The sequence below is a fragment of the Rutilus rutilus genome, assembly GCF_951802725.1.
Source record: "Rutilus rutilus genome assembly, chromosome: 14".
NCBI classification, from domain to species: Eukaryota; Metazoa; Chordata; class Actinopteri; order Cypriniformes; family Leuciscidae; genus Rutilus; species Rutilus rutilus.
Window position 1 is genome coordinate 10,011,926 of NC_140219.1, and position 24,358 is coordinate 10,036,283.

At 38.0% G+C, this 24,358-nt stretch overlaps 1 protein-coding gene across 2 annotated transcripts in view; it reads left to right on the forward strand.

The window, feature by feature from the left end:
• The first annotated feature begins 466 nt into the window (after positions 1-466).
• LOC311303234 (A disintegrin and metalloproteinase with thrombospondin motifs 2) overlaps positions 467-24,358 on the forward strand; it is a 186,302-nt gene continuing 162,410 nt past the window's right edge. For both annotated transcript variants that reach the window (XM_084429572.1, XM_084429573.1), the window contains exons 1-2: positions 467-889; positions 2,692-3,083. In XM_084429572.1, the coding sequence (XP_084285698.1) occupies positions 805-889; positions 2,692-3,083 (477 nt within the window). In that variant the 5' untranslated portion in view covers positions 467-804. The remainder of the gene's footprint in view (positions 890-2,691; positions 3,084-24,358) is intronic.

Genomic DNA, 24,358 nt, shown 5'->3' on the forward strand with positions numbered 1-24,358 from the left:
AGAAACTCCTCCCACATAGATTTACCTGGTTGGCAAATTAACCCATCACCTATTTCATTAAAAGAGAAATATTTAGCCATTACTAGGCTCACAAAAAAATATAATAATTACAGTGTTGTGTGTAACATATTATACATTTGTGTGGATGACACTCACATACTTTTGTTAATATTTCTGGTTTGGTGTTTATTAAGTGGTAGCCTATACCTGTGAGTGACTGTTGTTGAAGAAGTGACAGTCTGTGTGTGTGTTCAAGGGGGCGCTATTGCTCTAGCTGATGATCCTGTACTTGAATGTGATGAGACGCTGCGAAAAGTTTGAGCAGGTCATGAAGAACACAACCTCACACAAGCAGCATTTCATCTGTAAAAGTTTCAGACTTGAGCAGCAACTTTTTATTTTATTTTTAAAGCAGCAGCGACTCACACGTTAGGTTTGAAGTCCTTAACATTTTATTTACATGGAAGGATGCGAAATATCAATGTTTATATTACCGCGCTGTCTGAAATAAATAATTCCGCATCCGTCTGTCGTTCCGCACTCGTGCGCGCATTCAGGTGTTGACAGAGAAACCTAGTAAGAGTCGAGGAGGAGGGAGAGGGTGTGTGTGTGTGTGTGTGTGTGTGAGAGAGAGAGAGAGAGAGAGAGAGAGAGAGAGAGAGGGAGGCACGCGCTCTCTCCTAGTGCACTTTGCAGTAAGTTGCGGGCGGCTGTTGCTGGCGTGGCGGTTGCTGGTCGCGCAGGGAACTTTAACACGCTGGATCCCAAAGTCCGTCTCCCTCACCTGCGCAGTTCGGAGCTGCCATGGATTTCGCGGCCGGATTTACTATCCTAATCACACTGCCGATCTTTCTGCAGACGAATGGCCTTTATATCTCCAGTAGCATAGGTACGTGCGGCTGCCTTTACCTATTTACACTTTCAGTTCTATCCCATCGCAAGATGTCCTGCCCGGTACCACCCCAGTGCGCATCAGACCTGGATGTTTGCGCACTGTCTCCATCCCCGTGTGTGAGAAACTTGTGGCATAGGCTATTTCTGATCTTGTTAATTATTCTCTGGAGCTTTAGGAAATATAAACAGACGCGGCATCCTCGTGTGCTGCATCATTAATGTTTGTTGTGTGTTTGTTTCACATGCTGCTGAAATTAATTCTCAGCGCAGCTCTGGCGGTGTAGTGGAAATGTTTTGGGTGTTTTTTTTTCTCTTCTTCTCGCGTTTGCGATTTTTGACAGAAGCTCTGGTGATATTGATATGTCTGAGAGCGGAAGTATTGCAGGATATTGATTTCAAACAATAATAATAAAAATGTTCCAGTTCTGTTCTCCTCCTTTGAGAGCATTTAAACAAAATGTGCGTTTTGCATATAAAAAACTTAAAAAACAAAAAACAAACCCAAAGCTTTAAAATGGAACTTTTCGTTTTGGAAGAGAAAGACTAGAATGTTTTCATACTGCAACTTTTGGTTTGTTGGTAATTTGAAATGGTTATTGGTAAATTAAACCATGTAATAAATGTGCTAGAGGAAGTGGTCTCTTCAGAGATGCACATTATGAGCTCAGCATCACTTTGAACTGCCATATCGGCTGTGTCTCAAAACCTACCTACCTAGACAGCATTTTTGGGCATAGATATGTGGAGTATTTTGTGCATGAGGTGAATATAATATTACTGGTGTTATAGGTGCATGTTGCACTTTTGGGTATCATAGGTGTGTGCAGCATTTTTTTTTTTTGAGTTGCATAAAGTATTATTGGGTATCATATGTGTGTGTAACATATTTTGAACATCATATGTAAGTGAAGCATTTTTGAGCATAATATTTATGTATAATAGGCCCGAGCATCATTTTGTGTGTACAACATGAATGTGCATCAGGTGCAAGTCTTATTGTGTATCATAGGTGCTTGTGGCACATTTGGGTATCATAGTTGTGTGCAGCATTTTTGTGTATCAGGTGCATGAAATATTATTGACAGTTTTCGGTGCATGTGACACTTTTATTTAGAGAATTATAGTTGAGTGAAGCATTTTTGGGCATTATAGGCACATGCAGCTTTTTTGGTTATCATAGGCTTGTTTGGAATCAGCTGAGCTGAATTTGAATTGAGCTGACACGGAATGCACATGTGATGCCCAAAATGCTGTCTTTGTAGGATGCTCAATAGGTTTTGTGACACTCATTTAGGATGAGTGATCTTTTTCTTCCTTATGTGAGTCTGTTGTTGTGTTTCTTCTTGACATATTTCTGTATTGTAAATGTCTATCAAGCATCCAGCTGTCATTGAAAACAATATGGCATATTGACAATTATACATTTAATTTATCTTGGTATTTTTTGATGGGAGGCAGATATACAATTACAAACACAGAATAACAAAACACACTGTTCATACAGTATGTGCACAAACAGGCGTTAAATATGAAAATGATGGTGTCAAACAAATGTTAATGTGTTCCTTCACCCGGACCTGTCTAACCCATTGCTTCTCACGTGCATTAACTCGCTGCATGGGAAAGAATGTGCATTTAAAGTGTCAACATAAACACATCTAAATTGAACTCACTTTGTGAGAAAAAGCATTGTTTTTGCAAACCATCACATGAAAGTTGCCAGCGTAGTGACATTCATTATAGATGCACTACAACCAAAGTGTGCTGTCTGACTGACTTTCTTTGTGTGTAATGCAGATTCCCTGCAGCATGTTCTGGGGGACTATGGACTGGTGAAGCCCGTTCTTACTGATGCAGAAGGCCGCTTCCTGTCCCATGCGGTATCGGTTGGTCCAGCAGATGGGCAGTTCCGTAGGCGCTGGAGAAGAGAGGCGGCATCGGCCGACCACGCCAACCATGAGTCCGGAGGAGACGCGCTCGAGCAGCTCTACTACAACGTCACCGTCTTCGGCCGGGAGTTTCACCTGCGTCTGCGCCGCAACACACACCTGGTGGCTCCCGGAGCCAAGATGGAGTGGCAGGAATCTGGCGGCATGCACTCCGAGCCTTTGAAGAGTGACTGCATGTATGTGGGTGACATTACGGACATACAGGGAGCCTCAGTAGCCATTAGTAACTGCGACGGCCTGGTAAGTGACCACATTGGCCTTCATTTGTGTGTGATGTCCAGTATGTCCAGTAAATTTACACAATTCCTTCATGAAGCTAATCTGTTCGATAAAAATTGCAATCATTGAAAAGAAACATTAGTGAAAAAGGAGTGTTTTTATCTTTCCTATATTCAATCAGCATGAAAAATTTGGTGTTTATGTTGCGTAGGTATATTTGTAGTTTTTTTCATTTCTGGTCCTATCAAGTTGTTTACTTCATGTATCCGAATACCAGGGGTGACGGTAAGGGGGCTGAACCTGATTTCATCAAGTGCAACATATTCCTGAATCAACATCTTTGTTGATCCTGGAACAACATTCCAAATCAGATTTGATAGACAAGTTCACAGTTTATGTCAAGTTTAGGCTTACAACCAGGGTTAGGTGCTTCTACATCAGTGTTGTTCACCTATCATTTCACTCTGATTTTAGGGGTAGGTTATGGGTAGGGTTAGGTTTAGGGGAAGGGATATGGTTAGGACAATATTTACTACTATCCGTGCATGCAGTAGTCACAGATTTTGTGAGTATCCTGGGATATTTCTAATACAAGCTGAAAGGCAAATAAATAGTTGAGTGGTAGAGTGTGCTTTGTGACTTGTTGTGTGCACTGAGATCTGTGTTTATGGCAGCGACAGATGTGAGGATTGGAACAGAGGTCTCTTGTTAATTACTGGAGGTGTTTTTCTTTACTCAAATAAAACTATAATTCTAAATGGGCCCAGATGAGAAGCTAGCTCAGAGAGTCTGCCAGAGATCATGAGATCCATACGCCCCCTGTGGCTGACATCTTTATACAGCTGCAAGAAAGAGAGACACAAAATAAACAGAGTGAATAAACTTTACATGCAGATAAATCTGAGGTTGACTAAAATATGTAGACATTAACTACAGAGTTCCAGTGCAGGGCTGTGCTGTCTGATCTGTTGGTTTCAGTGTGATCAGTGCTCGTAGAGGCATTAGCCTATAGCCCTTGTGGAAAAAAGTGCACTTATATTTATTGATTGTATACTTAAAATCCCCCCCAAAAAATTTCAGTTAATGTAATTGACACAAATTAAAAAGTACTTAAAACGTGACCTACTGTATACTGTAAGAGAATACTATAGACTTTGATTACATATAAACACACTTTAACCCCCTGGGGTCGGCCGTCGCACCGGTGCGATTGTCTCACTTTTTTTCTTATGCAAAAGAGACTCAAATAACTCCGTTGATTTTTGTCACACAGGCAAGTGTTATACATCATTCAAAACTGTTAAATGTCTTCTTTTATTTGTGTATACTAATAATCAAAACAAAATGTTGTGTTTTTCGTAAAATAAAGAAAATAAACATGATGCGCATTCTGCCATCTCTCTCAATGTGAAGTTCATTCTGAAACGCGACAGAAAATTCACGAGTTCACACGTACATGAAATCTAATAGCATTATGTGTATTTGGCTTGCTGTCCAGGGGAGGGCTCCGAGCTCGGAATTTTGCCCGAACCCAGAGTACTCCCCCTATACTGGGGTAGACCCAGCCGAGTGTGAGGTGATGGGGTGGTGGAGGGATGCTGAGAAACTTGTCGTGAGACAGAAGGTGAAGAAAAGCTTTATTTATACTGGCTTCCTCTTGAGTTGATTGGTTGATTACCTGAACGTGCTCCTCCCGAACTTTGTTACATAAAACTTCATTTATCTGTAACTCAGCGAATGCTTGTCACTGTGACATGAAACATATGTCTTTACAAAGCTTGAAGTCTCCATTTTTAAATGATCTAAATCATATCAAAAACAAATATTCTCTGTTTAAGTAATCCGTTTGAAAGGAACGACATGTACAGTTTCTCCAGTCCGAGCTCATGAGCTCTAATGTGACCACACCCACGCGCGCATGAGTAATTGACAGGTCCACGTGGAGGAACGCAGACCTGTAAACGCCCTCATTACCTCAAAAACAAAGAATCAGAGACTTCAGTTCTCCTCTGCTTTTCATCTGCTGTGCTGTTTATCTTGGATTTACCTCAGAAGAATTAGAAGAACACGATTTGATTATGAGAAAGATTTTTAAGGTAAGACACTCATAATAGTAAGCATGTTATTGTTGCATAAACTTTACATTGTAGCTACTAGTTAAACTGGTGCCAGACTAAAATGTACGTTATGAAATGAGATTGGAGTAAACACATGAAGCCTAATGCTAAATGTATATACATGTACAACACAAGGATGTTTTTATGTTCGATAATAAAACACAGCATGATATAAAAGTAGGCTAGTATGAGTGTTTATTCTAATATGGTGAATATTATAATGTTTAGACCCGTGTTTACTGTTAAATACTGTGTTTGTGGATATCTGCTCAAGTGTAGATATTTATAATGTGGTAACAATAATGTTTCATAGTTTGGAGCGGCTCGCTTCAGTGAATGTTCTCTGCATGTGCTGTGAGTTTGAGTCACTCGCGCTGTGCGTTTGAAAAGCAAAACGCGCCAAACATTAGGCGTCATGTTCTTACTCCAATCTCATTTCATAACGTCATAATGAATGGAAACATTTGAAGTAACATCTGATAATATATTTTTCTCTAGTGTAGTGTTACTGAAGTGTTCCTTTTTAACGATTTATAGGCTGCCTGCTATCTAGGCTATTGTTATTATTTTATGCAGCCCTACACATATATGCCTACAAGGCACAACAAACTTGGTGTTCATTATATATATATATATATATATATATATATATAATATATATATATATGTATTTTGTAAATTTTAAATCGCAATTTTAACCAGAAAAATCTAAAATGTATTCACAAAATCGTGCAGCCCTATAGTTTCTCTTAATATCAGCATGTTCACAGGTGTTTATTTTTTTTACAGGGACCAGATGCCACTGGATGAGTCCTGCTGACATTCACATGAGTCTCTGTACATGAACATGGTAAAATGGAATATAAAATACCTTGGAAATTACAGGTATGTACTATGTTTCAGGAATGGCACAAATGTGTATGACTGTTCAAGTCTCTGTCTTTAGATCTGTGAGTTCAATTATGTGCTTTTTTGTCCTTTGTTGTGTATCTTTGGTTTATGTTATGTTGTTAATAAATACAAATAATCAAAAAGCCATTCTTTTTAAAATTTCTACTCATTCTTTGTGCAAGGTTCCTCATAATGATAGGGCCTGATAGCACCTGATAGGGCCGTTATGGGAGGGTCTTTGTCTTTCTCAGGTGTGAAACACATCAATATATTCATTCCTCCTCGCATAAAGCTTTCTTACACAAAACATGTCTTACAAATTTTAAATCAGTATATTGTTTTATCTGAATGAGTACGCAGGATGATTTTCACATAGTTTTGAAGCAAATATTCTAGGCTACGTGATACAATTTTCAAAAGTCTTGTGAAGAAATAATCAGTATGGGTTTTATGACCTTATTTCAGTGACAATCTTTGAACAAACCACGCATAAACGTCATTGTCTCAAAACTACAAACTTTTACATACATGCTGCTGACATATTATTGTGGCAGAGTTTGTGCTGAATACAGTGTAATCAGACTTTAGCCATGAAAATGTCACAAGTAACAGAAATAATCACAAATGTCAGAGCATGTCAAAACACCTCCAGGGCCCAGAAAACAGCTCAGACCCCAGAGGGTTAAAAGTGCACCGTATTTATATATATTTTTTGGTTTAACTTAAGGTACCTGGTTGTTCATTAAATAAAAAATGTAGTTAATACAATGAAGGAGAATAAGTAGAAACTCAAAACACTGTTATCTGAACCACATTAATTATCTAAGTTGATTTGACAAAAGATAAAAAGTTGTGATTAACATTATGAAAATAATTTTAACGTTTAATAATTTAAATCATTTTTACAGTGGTTATTTGTCAATTTTATATTTAAAGTAGGCCTACGTTTAATTTTTATTGTACTTTTTTTCTGTAGTGTGTTACTAGAAATAACATTTAAAATCTGTGAAATATATTTTTTACAGTCCTTTTAAGAAATGTACTCGTGGACATTATTTCCAGTATTGGGTAAGTTACTTAAAAAATGTAAAACATACATTACTTACTAGCTAGTAGCTACTAATTACATCTTCAACAGTGTTAAGATTAGATTTCTGTACTAATTACTCTCACTAAAAAGTATTTAATTACTTATTTCTAAATCCCATATCAACCTCGACCAGTTGAACAATATAGACATGAAACTTCTCTTTTAATTCTTTCAAATAAATAATATAAAATTGCATAAATTATTCTTAGTCTAACTGACCAAAGTATTTAAAGGGTGGAGGTTACATTAAAAACATAAAATTTTAAATTAGACATTGAATTTGGATGTTAAATCGACTATTGTTTTTTATAGAATTGTTCTATAGTCCATACAGTATTAAATGCATCAGAAGTAACTGTAATTACATTACAGAAAAATTAAGAGTAATCTCTTACTTTACTTTTTCAAGGGAAAAGTAATTAAATTACAGTTAATAACAATTAATTACTTCGTAATGCATTACACCCAACATTGATGATTTCATAACATGCTTTAGTGTGTACTTAAAAAAACAAAACACTTCTTGACCATGTGAATTGCACTTAAATACAATGAAATTGTGAAATAAGTTCTTAATTCACTGAAATATTAGCTCTGAAAGTGTATTATATTCATAACTCTTTTTCTTAAAAAGTACATTGAAGTGCACTTGTTTCACAAGGGAGGTGGACAAAAAAAATGCTTTTGATGAAACGACAACAGGATTTCAAAGTAGTTTGAGTTAGTTAGAGGATCAGAATATATATATATATATATATATATATATATATATATATAGCTTAAAAACTTTAAAGAATGTAGTGTACCAGTCAGTGTGTTTTTATTTATTTACAGTATGTCTTAGTTTGTATGATTGTGTGTGTAATAGCTTGTTTTTAGCACTCCATGTACTCGTTAAATCATAACCTGTATGAATGCCCCATATGAAGTCATGCTTACAGGCATACTCTGTGTGTTTGTGTGCTTGTGCACAGGTATGTCCACACCTGTGCCAGTTTGTGTGTGTGTATGCATGTATGTGAGTGCACGCTTCAGTGGGCATGGTGCCTACAGGATTAAACCCAGTCTCCATGCTGTCCTTCAGCTTCAAACACTCAGGGTCATCAGGGGCAATAGCCGTGGGCATCTTGCATATAGAACAGCAGCCTCAGTAACTCCATTTCCTCAGAGGGCAATACTCCTCAACAGAGAGAATAAATGCAACCTTAGCTTCACAGCTCTTGGTATTTCAGACCCAGGTTTGTTTGTACGTGATTATGTTGCAGAATGAATAGTGGCCATGCTAACAACAGTATTAAGTGTATTTTGAATAGTCAGGGCATTCAGAGTGACAGATCAGGAGAGCATTTGATTTTATCCTCTTCTTTTCCTGAAGCTTCCCCTGATTTATACCGGAAGCTTGTTGTCATTTTTCAATCAAACAGGCAAGTGCTCAGGCTTTCGTAGTGGCAAGTGCTCAATTTCGTTTTTTTTATGATAATACTATGAAACGTGACAAATTGTACGTACATAATATTTGGCCAAACTGTCATACAAAGAAATTATGAACACATAAAAAAAAAAAAAAAAATATATATATATATATATATATATATATATATATACAGTATATATATATATATTATAACCATTAGAAATGATTTATTTTATTTTATTTAGCTTTTATGCAAATATTTCCTTGAACATTTTTAACAATGCTCAATCTTACACTTCAAAAAGTTCTGGTTATAACTTCTAAATTGTTTTTTAAAGTTAGGGTAGGCAATTGTTGGAGAGGCTAGCAATAGCGAGCTAGCTTTAAAGCATAAGATCCCACCCTCCCTTTCATAGCGCTCTCGAAAGCCACGCCTTTTTCAAAACACATGAACGGGTGTTCAAAAACAAAAGCAAACAAAAGTGTCACGAGAGATGGCGTTAAACTACCTTGTGTCTCTCTCAAAGCACATAACATTACAATAAAAATTAACATTCAACATTCGGACCGAATGCAATGATTGGACGAACATTTTATGGTCCTATGCCTTCCACAGATGTTATATAAATACATTTAGACCACTTAACTTAGGGATTGCTATCAGAATGTGAGGAGACTTTGAGCCAGCATAACAAAATATTTTTTCTGGAACAAATCGCCTACACTGCCTTAAAGGAGACCATAAAGGGTAAACAGCCAGATGGAATTAGCAGTAACCACTTGTTCAAGAATTTCATAGAAACTCATTGTTCCATTCCATCCAAATAACTGGAACTGCAGAAAAATCAAAACATCTGCTCATCGAGCAAGAGGTTACGCAGGCTGAAGAAAAATGCCATTGTCTTCTCCAAAAACTGAGCAGATCAGAGGTATGTGGTATACAGGTGTTAGAGGTAAGATGTGGTAATTAGAGGGTCAAGTTTAGTAAGGCAGAACTGAGAATTTTTTGTACGGTTTATCCAGGCCCGGCACTACGGGGTGGCCTAAGAATTTGCGCACCCCCAGTTTTGGATAACTAAATTTCATTTTACACATTGATATAACTTTCATTAAATTTATTTTTCATTCAAATTATATTTTATTGACAAAGTTCCGGAGGAGCATGTTCAGATAATCAACCAAATTAGCATTAGTTTGGCACTAGTTAATCAACTCAATGAGTTCGATATAGGATTCCAAGCTCGTAGCGCTTCCGTACGCAAACCTTTAGCCTACTCTATCTGATTATTGGCCTAAGTGTGAACTCGTGAATAAAGTCTATAACTGAATTTAGTCTGACTGCAACGCTATCTATTAGCCTACCTAATGCAGCGACCTATGTGGCATTTCCTGATGGATCGAGGTTGTTCCTGAACTTCCTTTTCTACGTGAAATTCACACGGGCTTTAAGCGAGTAAGTGCTTAGAACTATTAAAGGGACACTTCACCCATTTGCATTAAGCTTTGCATTGTTAGAAACCCAGTCATACTATTGAATGGTTGTGCAACACTCTCTCATTTTCCCCTGAGACGGGAGAAATCCGTTATTTACCTCTTACACTTCCTCCTACAATGACGCAAAAATCGTCATTTTGCGTCATTGTAGGAGGAAGTGTAAGAGGGGGGGATTTCTGTTGAGACTACAAGCACTCGTTCCTCATCTTTCCCAGGGGGCGGGACCCGCTCACGCTACAGACCTATTACAGATCAGTGGGTGGGACTTTACTCTCTGAAACTGAAAGCAATATCCTCCATCTTGTTTGAAGCTAAGCTAACAGGCGCTGTGGAGACAGATGTAAAGTTATGACAATAGCGGAGGAGAGTGCTCAATATGATATAGACTAGAGGAAGAGGATTTCGGAAGTCTGATGCTTGAATCAGGTGTTTGTGGCTACCTTTACAAGCCGCATTATAGCGAAGAGCCGCCGAGTCTTCCGCGGACGAGGAGCCCGGACTGGCTCGGGTTAGGGCGGACTGGTGGCGCCGGTGATCTCACTATGCAACTACGAACCGCTACGAACACAGAGATAGAGTCCGTCTGTGGCAAAGATTTTCAACGATGACAATTTCTCCTGGACGAAATCTCTGAATCAGACGAGGACACGGACGTTTGTGTTGTGAACTAGTTTCCTACACTGTAAAAAGTTTAACTATTATTTACTCAATTTTATTGGTGAAACATTTTTACACTCAAAAAAATTGAGTAAATTTTAAAGCTGTGAAATCAATGAAATATACTGTATGAATTGAGTAAATGCAAGTACAAAAATTAAGTAAATCTGAGTAACTGGATCTGGTACATTAACAAATAAAATTGAGTAGAAATAATTTAACATTTAAACATTTAAAAAACAATATTTATGAGTAATATTAACTGTTTTTATTAATGAGTAATATTAATTTTTTTATTTTCTCTAAACCTTTGTAAAATAGTACTCCAGACAACCACCAGTATACATGACATTGGCCTTTATTTTCAATGAGTACAGCAATACAGCACATTTTAGACTGTTTTTAACATGTATACAATATTGCCTGCATTTAAACTTATTTAACAAGTAAAAATGAAATATTTAAACATTCAGGTAGCCTAATTCAAGTGTAATCAACCAGTCTGTTATCCAATATCCACCGAATCTGCGCTGGTCCTCGCGCCGGAGACGGACTCGCCTCTGCGGGTGAACTTCGAACTTCATACCGCCGTCCTGCGTTTCACTCAGTCACAGCCGAAAGATACTGCGAGCGACTGACACAACCTGCCAATAAACAAACAGTGACAGTTCTGAGGACATTTTATCATCAAAATGATAATAATTATATTCATCATCATTAGGAATGAAGTCGTGTGTTTATGCAAAGCGTTTCAATCACGCAAAAAGACAGGCGCGACTCTCGTTTAGGTGTCAAATTACGCCTCTGTATGTTGTTTTGCATTAAATATGATTTAAAGCACAGTAAAGATTTTATAGATAAAATAAAACATACACCAACCTGAATTTCACAGAGGAAATGCACCAAATCTGCGACGCTGAGAAGAGAGCTGTTGTCTGGAGACTGGAGAGTTCAAACAGCCCGCGCTCACTCAACCAACCGCTGAGCTGTCGTCACGTCAGAGGGTGGGGGAGGGGTGCGTTGTTTTAATTGAGTAAACTTACTCAATTTTAAGAGTGTGTTAAATATATTAATAATATTGATTTGAATTAAGTAATTTTTTTGTTTCTTGAAACAGATCAGTTTAATTCAACATTCTCGAATATTTTGATAGAAATTTCACAAATATATTAAGTATATTATAAAGAAATAATTGGTTAGTCAAATACTAAATCATTTTATTGAAAAAAACTTAAATATATCTGTAAATTTGAGATAAAATTAACTGTTGGATTTTTACTCAATTATTTTGGTATGTTTAACTCAAACAATCAAATAAACGATATTCAGAGATTTTATTAAGTTAATAAAGTTAAAAATTTCTTTAATATTTACTAAGCCACAGAATTATTTTTTACAGTGTAGTTTCGCACCGCATATGTTCTGACTGAACATCCAGGTACCATGCAATAATTCACTTTTTCGAAAGAAATACAAACGAGGAGTAATGCACTAATGAGTTCGCCAACTAACTAGACATTTTGTGTGAATGTGAAATTAATTTCAAGCTCTGGTGGTAGCTAGACTTGTAGACGGAAGAGTGATTTCTCTTATAGGCAGATATGCGCTTTCTGGATTAGTGGGAGTGGCTTTCGGAGCTGTGCAATGTGGTGCATTGTGGGAGTTGTTGTCTTTCATACAAATGCGTCCTGAAGTTATTTTTTGTCTTTTCTCGGTCACAAAGGCACCAAATTCAAAATTTCTTTTACATTTCGACTGCATATATGACCCACTTTAAATAAAAAACAATGTTCAAATGGGTGAAATGCCCCTTTAATGTCGCTGTCTTCACGAAGTGCTGAAATGTCAGTCGCTATTATCATGGCATGGCTATAGCTATAGGCAGGAAAAAAACACCCAAAAAGCAAATCAAACTTTATTTTTATGAGGTGGCCTGTCTGAGTGTGCGACTCTGGCCTAATGGTGTCCCGGACCGGCATTAGCCTAAATAATTCGTAACTAAAACTATTAAAAGCATTTAAGTTAAATGAAAGAAAGCTAAAATTAGGCTAAATAAAATGGGCCTATAATATTAGTTGAAAAAATTAACGAAAATTATAAATGTTGCCTTGCAATAGACTGAAATAAGTTTTAGTTTTAGGCCGAATTTAGTAATTTCAATAAGAATCTGGCCTTTCAGATTCTTGGGAGTTTCGCATAAGGGTGAAAAAGTTCCCAACGCATATTTTGCTAATGTTCAAGTTGGTCACGTGAATTCGCCATACTGACCACCAACAGAAAACTTGTAAGTGACTTATGTATGAGCAGTGTATTTTGCTGAAATATCGCTATTGTGACTGCACCTTCATTCACTGATAGTGAACTGAGTTGAGCTCAAGAACTCAACCAGTGAAGGACTCATTCTTTTGAGCCAGACATGTTTTAATGAAGGCTCTTTTTGGTGCTTTTTGGGTCATTTTTGAAGCTTAAATGCTGTGGTCACTATGAATTGTTTGAAGATTGAATTGTTTACTTCACAGAAGAAATAAAGCCATACAGGTTTATAACAAAATGAGGGTGAGTAAATGATGACAGAAATTTAATTTCTGGCAGAACTGTTCCTTTGATATTCAATTCTTTCAAAAAATGTTGTCCATAGTGTTGGTGGTGAGCCAGTTGGCATCTTTTAACCACAACTAAACGCACAACTAAACTTTCATGGACAGTGTTTATAGAACCATACAAAGAAAAGTAACAGCACCAGCACACATCTTGAGGGAAGCTTGCGCTCGTAATATTGCCAGACTAATGAATACAGAGACAGTGTTGAGCAGCTGAGCAGGATCGGAGAGGACACGCCATGGTTGATGAAAGACAAGGCCAAGGCTGAGATAGCAAACAGGCAGGGGAGGAGAGCCGTATCGAAGACGAATGGTTCTGTCGGCACATTGGTTTCAGTACACAAGCAGGCCAGCGCACTCCTCCCCGGGGGGACAGGCTTTTATACGTGTATGCTGAAGACTGGCCAAAGCTTAATCCTGTCACACACTTCAGTGCCCGACGCAATTATACTCTTGCATCTTTTTTCTTCTCTTGGGGCGAATCTGCAACCATCTATCAGACACTTTGTCCATCATCATACCATGTGCATTGCATCAGCACCAAAAGGCAAAGCTGTTCACTACAGTAGCTTCAGTCATTGACCATCCATCCATCCATCCATCCATCTAAATTGCATTTCAGAATCAAACCTAAATTAAAATTTTATTATAAATAAAGAATAAAGATAAATAAAGATATTCCAGTTAATTTGTGAACTCCCCTTTAGATATGGTTACTGGCATTTATCACATGAAGCTCCCTTAGATAACTTAGTACCTGTTGGAAGAGATAATTTTTTCCTTAACACTTCCAAAGACAAGTACGGCAGTGCCAGTGTGTCTAATTTTGATGAGGTGATGAATAGTGTGTAGAGTCCCACGAGGAACATTAGCACTCTATTTGCCTTACATGTTTTGGAACATCTGTTTCACTTGCCTCAATTTTACTTGCGGTTTGCTTGAAGTTCATGAGCATTACTTGATCTCACCCAGCTAATCTCATTCCTGTAGTTTAAGGGGATTTCAAGTCCCATTAGGGCCCATGAGTCATCAAATAACACTTTTAACAAGTCAGCAGAGACAGTTGGTCATTTTAGGAGTTGATGATCCAGTAATAACACAGGTGGTTTAGGTGAAAACACTGTAGGCCGAGAGACTTAATTTCTCGAGCAAAAAGCACTAGCATCACCGTGGATATAATCGTGATATTAGCTGAGCTAGCGGAGTTCAAGTGCCATTTATTTCTGAGTATAATCATTATATCATTTTTCTGCTGAGCAGCTGTTATTGACCCCTTTTGTTCAAATTTGTGTGAATTGGCTGGTGTTGGGCTTGAACGAACAAGAGATTACGCTATGATTACAGACTCCGCCCTGCAATGTGGCTCTCAAACGCACAATTACTCAATCAAGAGGCTTTTATCAGCCAGTCAGTGGCTCAGCGCGAGGGCAGGAATGTTTCTCATAACCTATAATTACCAATTCCTACTGACTGCAATTCAGCAGCCATTTCACAGTTTATGCACTGAACGCATAAAAAAAGACGAGGGATTTCCCTTTGGTAGTACGTGAGGAAATTGTAAATGAGGAAAATCCACATGAGCAACATTATGTACAGTAGGTGAAATTTTAATAGCAGTAACATCTGTAACATTAGCGCTAACAACAGCAAGGTTGTGGGTTCGATTCCTCTGGAACACATGAACTGATTAAAAAATGTTAGTAACTTTGTAATGTAAGTCACTTTTGTTAATTCAGTTACTTGTGGTGCATTCTTAAAAATCAATATTCCAAAAGAGATTTTTTTTTTTGTAGCGAAGTCATAGAAGAACCATTTCAGTGAACAGTTAAAAGAACAATTTTTTCTTAGAGTAAAGAAAATGTATTAATCTAAAGAACCCTTTTCACTAAAACCTGTTGTGCAATGGAAAGGGTCCATGGATGTTAATGGTTCTTCGTGAAACCATCAATGCCAATAAATAACTTTATTTTTAAGATTGTACCATGTAAAATTTATTTTCTATAAAATCTTTAGCAAAGTGCACAGACAGAGAACCGAAATTGTTAGAATGACAAGAAAAAAATGTCTTAGAAAAACACAAAAGGTTTTTGCACAGCACTGCGTATTAAAATATACCAGTTGTCCAAGTTCTCAAATTGTCCAGCTTCTGCTTTAGGGCCCTTTCACACCTACCTTGTTTGGTCCAGATTTTCGGACTTTTCAGTTTGGTCCGAAAATTACAGGTGTGAAACCTCCCCCGGACCACGGTCCGGACCAAACAGACGAAATTTGGTCCAACGAAAAGAGGTAGTCTCGGTCCGGATCAAACTGAGCAAAGGTTTGGTTCGTTTCTAGTGTGAAAGCATTTTCTGTATGGTTCGGACTTTCAGACCATTTACAGGAAGCTAAACAATTGAGACCATTTAGCTAACCTAAACAACTGAAGAAGAATATTTATGTGCAGATGTCCAGCTGATTCACACGCGCACACACACACACACACACACACACACACACACTTGTCCTGCATCCTGCCGGCGACGATAAAATGTTCGCACAACGAGGACGTTCATTTGGCGAATTTGAACTACCCTCGAGTGTAGTTGGTGCTGCAGGGAGTAATAATAAAAGTATAGTGGCAACGATATGCGTCTATTCATTCATTCTTGTCAAAGTTACCCGCCGAATTGACAACATGCTGACGTCAGACGCACGTCCGTTTACAAACCAATCAATGTCAAGATGCAGCCCATATAGATGATGACGACAGGACGCAAGTACGTCATGTAAAGTTCTTTAGTGCGCTCCCATAATTGCAATGTGAAACCAAACCAAAACTAACCGAATGTATTCAGTGTATCAAAACATGAACTTTGGTTCGGACCTTGGTGCGGACTTTCAGGTGTGAAAACGCCCTTAAAGGAACACGCCGACTTTTTGGGACTTTAGCTTATTCACCATATCCCCCAGAGTTAGATAAGTCCATACATACCATCTTCATCTCCGTGCGTGCCGTAACTCTGTCTGACGCACCCACCGCTAGCCTAGCTTAGCACAAAGACTGGAGGTAAACGGCTCCAGCTAGCATACTGCCTAGAGCCCTGCACGGGGCAAAACATCCAGCCCTAACCGAGACCTGGCCCGTGGTGTTCAAGCCCTAATCCGGCCCCAGCCCGAAAACGTCTGCAATTTTTCAGCCCGAACCGACCCGAGACCAACATCAATATCACTTTGAGCTCTCTCTGACGCGTGCTCTCTGATGCGCGCTGTCTCTGCTAGACGCACACACAAGACGCACACACGTACACACACACGCTACTAGGTAACATTTTATTATAGGCCTCAAACATAACTACCACCACCGACAATTATGCCCACAAATATTAATACAGACTGTCCATTACAGAGAAGCATAAACATGCAGTAGAGAATATTATATAGCCAAATGTGATCCAGCAGTAAATAAAGATTTACGGCCTACCTTTTTTTGATGTCAAGTAACTTTACTGAAGAACAACGTTTCAAAGAACTCTTCGCCAACTGGCTAACGTTAAATAATAATAAAAATATAATAAAGAAAAAAAAAAATCAGTTGAACTGAGTAGGTTCATTCACTGTTTATTCGCGATCGTTGTGAAGAAAAAGAATAGTATCCACTGTTGAAGGCTTCAGGCTCGGTAATCAAATCAAAACTCTTTCAAAATGCAGCTTTTCCTGAAGTGTTGGGAACTTTTAGTAACTCCCCACGCTCCAACTTCTCCCTTATGCTCTGCATGGTCAACTGCCACCTAATGCATTGCACGCGCGTCGCGTTACTCGCGTGATCGCATATTGCGTTGCATATTTATAATATTATCAATATAACAATATTTCATACCTGCGCTCTGCACGTATATTTTGGGCACGATGAAAGGAGAAAAGCTAAATGAGCCAGAGTCCGACCAAAGCCCAATCTGTAAAAAAAAAAAAAAAATTACAATTGACCCGACTGCTTCCAATAAGTGACAAAATAACGCCAACATTTTCCTATTTACATGTTGTGATTTGTATAGTCACAGCGTGTACAAATAACATGGTCACATATTCTCAGAAGGCGAAGCACTGCTACTTGGGCTGAGTGATTTGCTCGCAGCGCCTGAGAAGCCCCGTGGTGAGGAGCAGAGTTCGCTCAGAGTTGGAGTAAATCACTCCGCAGAAGTAGCAGTGCTTCGTCTTCTGAGAATATAGTTCCCAGTATGTATACGGTTAGAAGATGTCTATGTCTCATATGACCATGTTATTCGTACACGCTGTGACTATACAAATCACAACATGTAAATAGGTGGTGAAACAAAAATGTTGGTGTTATTTTGTCACTTATTGGGAGCAGTATGCTAGCTGGAGCCGTTTACCTCCAGTCTTTGTGCTAAGCTAGGCTAGCGGTGGGTGCGTCAGACAGAGTTACACAGAGATGAAAAAGGTATGTATGGACTTATCTAACTCTGGGGGATAAGGTGAATAAGCTAAAGTCCCAAAAAGTCGGCGTGTTCCTTTAAAGTCTATATTGAGAGTTTTTATTCTTTCATTATAATAAAGCAACATCACACAGGCAATGACACTGTTCCAACAATACAATTGTCAAGAAGTTGCAAATGGTTGTTGTTATTGAGTGTGTGCTAGTTTAACAAATATAAAGCTTCCTTTTTTTCTCACAAACTGGGGATTAACAAGCTAGATAGTCACAAAAATGTGTCATAAGGGTGTTAGAAACTAAATGTAACTGACAAAACTAAAAAAACAAAGGTATCAAAACCCACGTTTTGAGACGTTTGACCTGATTTAGCCTTTCTGGTTCGGTCGACCATTGTGTCTCACCTAATATCCATGGGTCTTGATGCTCAGCACAAAACATTTAGCAGCCTGTTTACCAGGAGCCTCCCTGAGAGTCTCCCACTCTGTCTCTCTCCATCTCCCTCCCTTCATTTATTTGTGGGGAGGTGGGGTTGGTGCAGTTCCATAAGCAGCAAAACAGGACGATATCACACTGTTTTGTACGTATTCACACCTTCAGGCTTCCAGATGCTGTGTTTCATTTGTTTTTGTTATTGATGCAGCACAAAATAGTGTTGTTTTGATGTAGATTATGATTGAAACGCTTTAGATTTACACTTGACTCTCTTAATAATGCACAGTAAAATCAGTCTGTTTAAAAGTGATCCATCCATCCATCCATCCATCATCCATCCATCCATCATCTCATCTTGTTTACTCAATATTATAGTAATGATAATTGATTAAAATTTGTAATCATTGCATTTCCATTTCCATACCATACAATATATGTTAACTGCCAAACAGTGTTGAATAAAGAAGTACAGAAACTTGCAAAGCATATTTTATATCACAAATATGTAGAAGTTGAATGTATGTTCATTTTCTGTAATGAAATTAATTTGCCCAAAAGTTGAGCTGCAGATCATTGTCCCAAAAGCATGCCCATGCCTATGATGTAAAACAAAGATTTCCAATCTGCCAAAGGCACCTCACTAAAATATTTTAAGTCATAATTCCTGTAACATACTGTGCATCAAACAATTGTTTACAGAAGCATTAGAAATTGGTTTAATCTTACTCAAGCAATTTCTCATGCCTTAGTTCATTTCCAGTTCAGATCCTCCCATGAGTCTCCAAGCAGAGTTTTTCAAAGCAATGAATTGAATTCTAGTGTAATGAAAGCACTTTCTTGCTGCAAAAACGACATTAGACTAACTTGAATTTGCATAGTTGTCCAAGCTAGCTTATGACGGTTAGCACTGGTTTGGTGTCGGTTTAGCTCATGGAGGTCTGAAAAATAACTAACTGGGAAATATTAACTACAGTAACTAAACATTGGTCTAGCTAGCTGGTGAACCAGCATTTACATGCTATTCAATAGCAAAATATAGTAGTCTGTTTAAAAAAAAAAAAGTTTTATAGAGAAGCTAATTGCCAAAGCAATATTGTTGAATAAGCTAGTTAAAAGTCTGCTAGGGACCAGCATGCAAAACACAACATATGCTGGTTGTTCAGCAGGGTTATTGGATTTTCTTCAGTAAAAACAAAGCCTCTCCACATTAAAACATGATTATTTAAGAATGTGTGTATCTTCCATGCTCATTTGCTCTGGTTAAGTGCTAATCATCATGCTTGATGCTTTATGTTCCTCTTTCACTGTGACTGAAGAATCTCACTCCATGGGATCCTGCTATGTTGAGATCTGTTTCCTCTCATGTTCCTGTGCTATTTTTTCACAATCTCTCTGCTAAAAAGATGGCTTCACTTGTCTGTAATCCAGTTATTCATTCTCTGAATGTCACTCTCTCATGCATTCTACTTCACCACTATTTTATTTGCTTCTTAAGATAGAAGCAGGTTACAGAATAAAAAGCTAGACGATACAACACATGCCCAGCCACCCAAGAGCAATTTGAGGTTAAGTGCCTTGTTCAAGGGCACAGTGATGATACAGCTTCCCAAATATCTTTCCAGTTCATACCTCCAACTCCACACTTTGAAGTAATGCCACATAGATTGTTGGGTAGTAGTCAGCTGTAGTGGCATGAGCACAATGAGCACCCTTCTGAATCTTAAAATCTTCACAGATACTTGCAAAATCACCTTTCAAGTCAAGGCGCCTAAAAAAGATAGGAATCGCAACACTGCTAGTACACAAAAGTGTGCCATTTTGGTCAGGTGTGTTAATTAACAATAAAAATTACATGGAAATGTAAATACATGTATATTTGCATGTGAGAATGGAGATTAGTATTGAGTTTATTGACATTTAATTGATTTGGTCTGAATGTCAAGGACTCAAAGCATGATTTTGACCCGTTTTATGTAAGCTAATATCCTACAGGTGCTCTAAGGAAACACTACTTTGTTAGCCATGTGTGGTCTGGCTGGATTTTATGTGTCTTGGAGACCTAGGCTTGAGTCTTTGATAGAAATGAGATGTGACATGGCCTTTCTGATTGTCTATTTCCTCATGTGTAACAGCACGTTGCCTGCATTCACCTCGACTCCCAAAGAAAAGCTCTTTCTTTCCTCAGTATTATATTTTCAGCCTGTTTCTTGTTCACTTTATCCCTCTGGTAACCTCACCTCCTCCCCGCTCGGGGGCTCGGGCTGTAGGCTGTAACATCAGATGACTGATGCCGTCTCAAGTCATTCTATGATCGCGTCTATCCATCCCCGCTTTAAGACTCACTGAGTTTCTTTGGCCATCTGAGGCTCTAATGTGCCGCCAATGGGAAGATCCGCATATTTGCAAGAAATATGTTTAGTAAATTGTTACAGCACAGTCTGTTTTAAATGAATTTGATAGGGTGAGGAGGTGTTGGATTCATACAGACGCTGTGTAATTTGTGCCTGGGGTGAGGCGGATGGCATATGCACAGCTTGTAAGCGGCATTTAACAGATAGATTTACAGCACTACTGTCCTAATAAGCGTAATAAGATCAAAGCTCCTCCACATAAAGCTGAATTCTATAAGGAGGATTGCAAGAATTAGCCCTTATCGTCCAAATAAAGCACTTAACCTTTGAGCCAGAGCACCTGTGAGTTGTGGGTCATCTGTTTTGCTTGGCCAGAATTCATTTGAGCTGCTTTAAAACATGCTCAGATGTCTTGTCATGGGAATGCCATGCTGGAATGGGAATGATCTGAGAAACTTGGAATGCAGTGCATCAGCAAAGAGGTCAAAAATCCAGCTGAGTCACAAGCTGTTGCTGCTGGTTACCTTCCTGTGTGGGAAATTACAGGAGACCATTTTTTATGGGTGTTTCTTCAACTATGGGCACTTTTTACCCTGTTGACATATCTCTTTCTCATGTTGTAAAATCCTTCAATTATGAAACAAATTCAATTCAGCCATAAGCAATATAGAATTATATATAATTTCTACAGTACAATAGTGTCATAATTCAGCTCAAGTCAGTTCGTTTTTTTTCCCTCATCTGATAGCGTCATTGCGGTTAAACATTTGGAGTGCTGTCAGTACAGAGAACAACGACAGAAATTGGTGCTGCCTACACTTGTTATCCTCGTTTTAAAATTTGCACCCTGTTGACTTCAATGGGGCAAGTTTTAAACCTGCTTTTAGCCTCTTAACATCCTTGATGTGTCATTACAAGTGCACAGGTCATGTGAGTGATTCCTTCTGAGTGAACGCGGGTGAATCTGACTGCAGTAGATGTGAAAGAAATATATAAAAAATGATGTTTATTCAGCCAGCGCACATACCTGTATTTACATCCTGTTTTCGGTCGAAGTCCACAGTAATCGATTGTCGAGTTCACGCGCCTAGGTTTAGTACCTATGATCATGCGCGTGAACTCGACAATCGACTACTGTGGACTTCGACCGAAAACAGGATGTAAATACAGGTATGTGCGCTGGCTGAATAAACATCATTTTTATTAATATCTTTCACATCTACTGCAGTCAGATTCACCCACGTTCACTCTGAAGGAATCACTCACATTGTCTGTGCACTTGTAATGACACATTAAGGATGTTAAGAAGCTAAAAGCAGGTTTAAAACTTGCCCCATTGAAGTCAACGGTGCAAATTTTAAAAAGAGGATAACTCGGTGTAGGCAACACCGATTTTTGTCGTTGTTCTCTGTACTGACAGCACTCCAAATGTACAAAAAAATTAGCTCAATGTTAAAATTGACCGGAGTTCTCCTTTAACTGTATTTTAATTACACTTATATACACATATTCATATAAAGTCTCATTTTTTGGTTGACACATAACTCTTAACTGACACTGTTGTATACTTGGCTGTCTACTGATGTTTTGTTAAATGTATTGTGGTGGAAATAATAATTTGTATTAAAATTAAAATGAATATAAATTAAAATGTATATGAAATAATATACACAATAAATATTAAAATGTTTTTTTTTTTTTTTTACTCTTTATTTAGATTATCAACGTTTTATGTACAGTATATAATAATTAAGATTATTGTAATGGATTTTCATAGTTTCAAATTGAAAGTATGGGACAAGCATAAAACAATAAAATTGATACAGAAGTAATTTGAAAAGGAGCAAGAGTAAATGATGAATGCATGGTAAAAAAGTGTCCAAGGGAGTTTTAATGTAACCATCTTATAGAAAATAATATTATGATATATTATTAAAATGTAAAATTACAGTTTTCTATTTTAACATTTTAAAATGTAATTTATTCTTGTGATGGCAAAGCTGAATTTAAGCAGTCATTACTCCAGGCTTTATTGGCACATGATCCTCAAAATCATTCTAATAGGATGATTTGGTGCTCAAGAAACATAAAAAGTATTAATTTCCTTAAAAAAACTAAATCGTACTGACCCTAAACTTCTGAATGGTAGTAGTGAATATATGCTCTGTTATAGCAAAAACACAGCTCTTGAGTGCACCAAAAATATATGTTTAGAATACAATACAGGCCCCAGCATCATAAACCAAGATGAGCTCAAAACATTAAGGATTTAATTTGCCAAAAGCACTGATGCTCACATTAAGATGTCATTTATTTGGTTGACAATCTGCTCTCAGACTCAATTCCAAAGTAACAGAGTGCTCTATCATCAGATGTTGTCATCCTGCCGGGTTTCGCATCAGTTTCCAATCAAACCTGGCAGTCTAAAATGATATGAGCATCGCTATGCCTTACCTTAGTTGATACCCTAAAGAAAGACCTCTGGACCTGGCCATATCAGGCTATTGATGGCCAATATCAAGGACAGCTGATTGGAATGTTGGACGTAAGTGCAAACAGTAAACTGGAGGTTGAGAAGAAAGTCAATACACATTAATTGCAAGCTGCCAACCCCCTTTGCTTTTGAACCTTCATTGATGTGGTCACATTTCCTGAGACAAAAACTCATCGTATTGCATCCGAAAGCACATTCTGTGTGCTCCGGGATATTTAGACTGTAGTATCTGCTGCTGCAGAGCCTCAGCATCAAGGTCGTTTGTGTATTTGACCCTGTTTTGGAGGCCGAATCTGAAGACCGTGTGCGAGGGCTGCTGTAGAAGTGGTGAGGGGTAATCTAGTTAAGGAGGTTAACTATAAAAAATGACCAGGCTTGTGTGCACTGTTTTGACACTTTTTCCTCTTTGCAGCTGCAGATTTGATGTATTGCGGTAATTCAGTGTTTCAGAGGCAGCACATTACCATCAGCGGGGCTCTGTTAGAGGCAGGGCATCCATATCTATGGGAATAATGGGCAAAGTGACAATTCCTCTCAATGCAACAACAACGCCCCCACCCAACACTCTAAACGCAGAAATCAGACCTAAAAGTGTTTATCTTAGAGAAATGGCACTTGGAGTACCATCACCCTTAGTGAAATGATTGATAACATGCCTTTTATCAAAGCACTTGTCTGTTTTTTTTTTTTACACTAACATAGATTATTTCATTTTGAGACTCGCATATTGTGGAAAACTGAGGCCGCCTGCTGGAGTCTTTTGTCACGGTAATTCGGTATGGTGGAGAACTCTGGTATTTTCTTCTAGATAAAACACCATTACCTTTTTTCTTCATCTGAGGTAATACCACACTACTGTGTTATTTTGTAAGATAAATCACTTAAGTATGGCCTCTCCAGTGAGCGGTAAACCACAGATGGGCACAAATTGTGTCTGCCTTTCGCTGGAGCCACATAAACAATATTGAGAGATCCGAAAAATCCTATTGAATTACTGAGCAATGTACTGGTTTACTGGCGAAATAACCATTATTATCTCTCACATGTATTTTAGCTTAGTATGGTATGTCATTTTCTTACAATTGAAATCCAATTTTGAGGTAGGTTAAATTGTGTAATATATTTAACATTGACTGTTCTCCTTTTCGCTCATAGAGGCTGGTATGTATTTGCAAAATGTCTGAATCCCAATAATAGTGATATTCTGTGTCTATCATAAGACTACTAAAAAAGTTGAAGTGCTATTTTACACCCACAGGATGTAATTACCTTTCTATCACACTGTATGATATTAGCAATATAGCCCACAGAAGTCATCAATCAC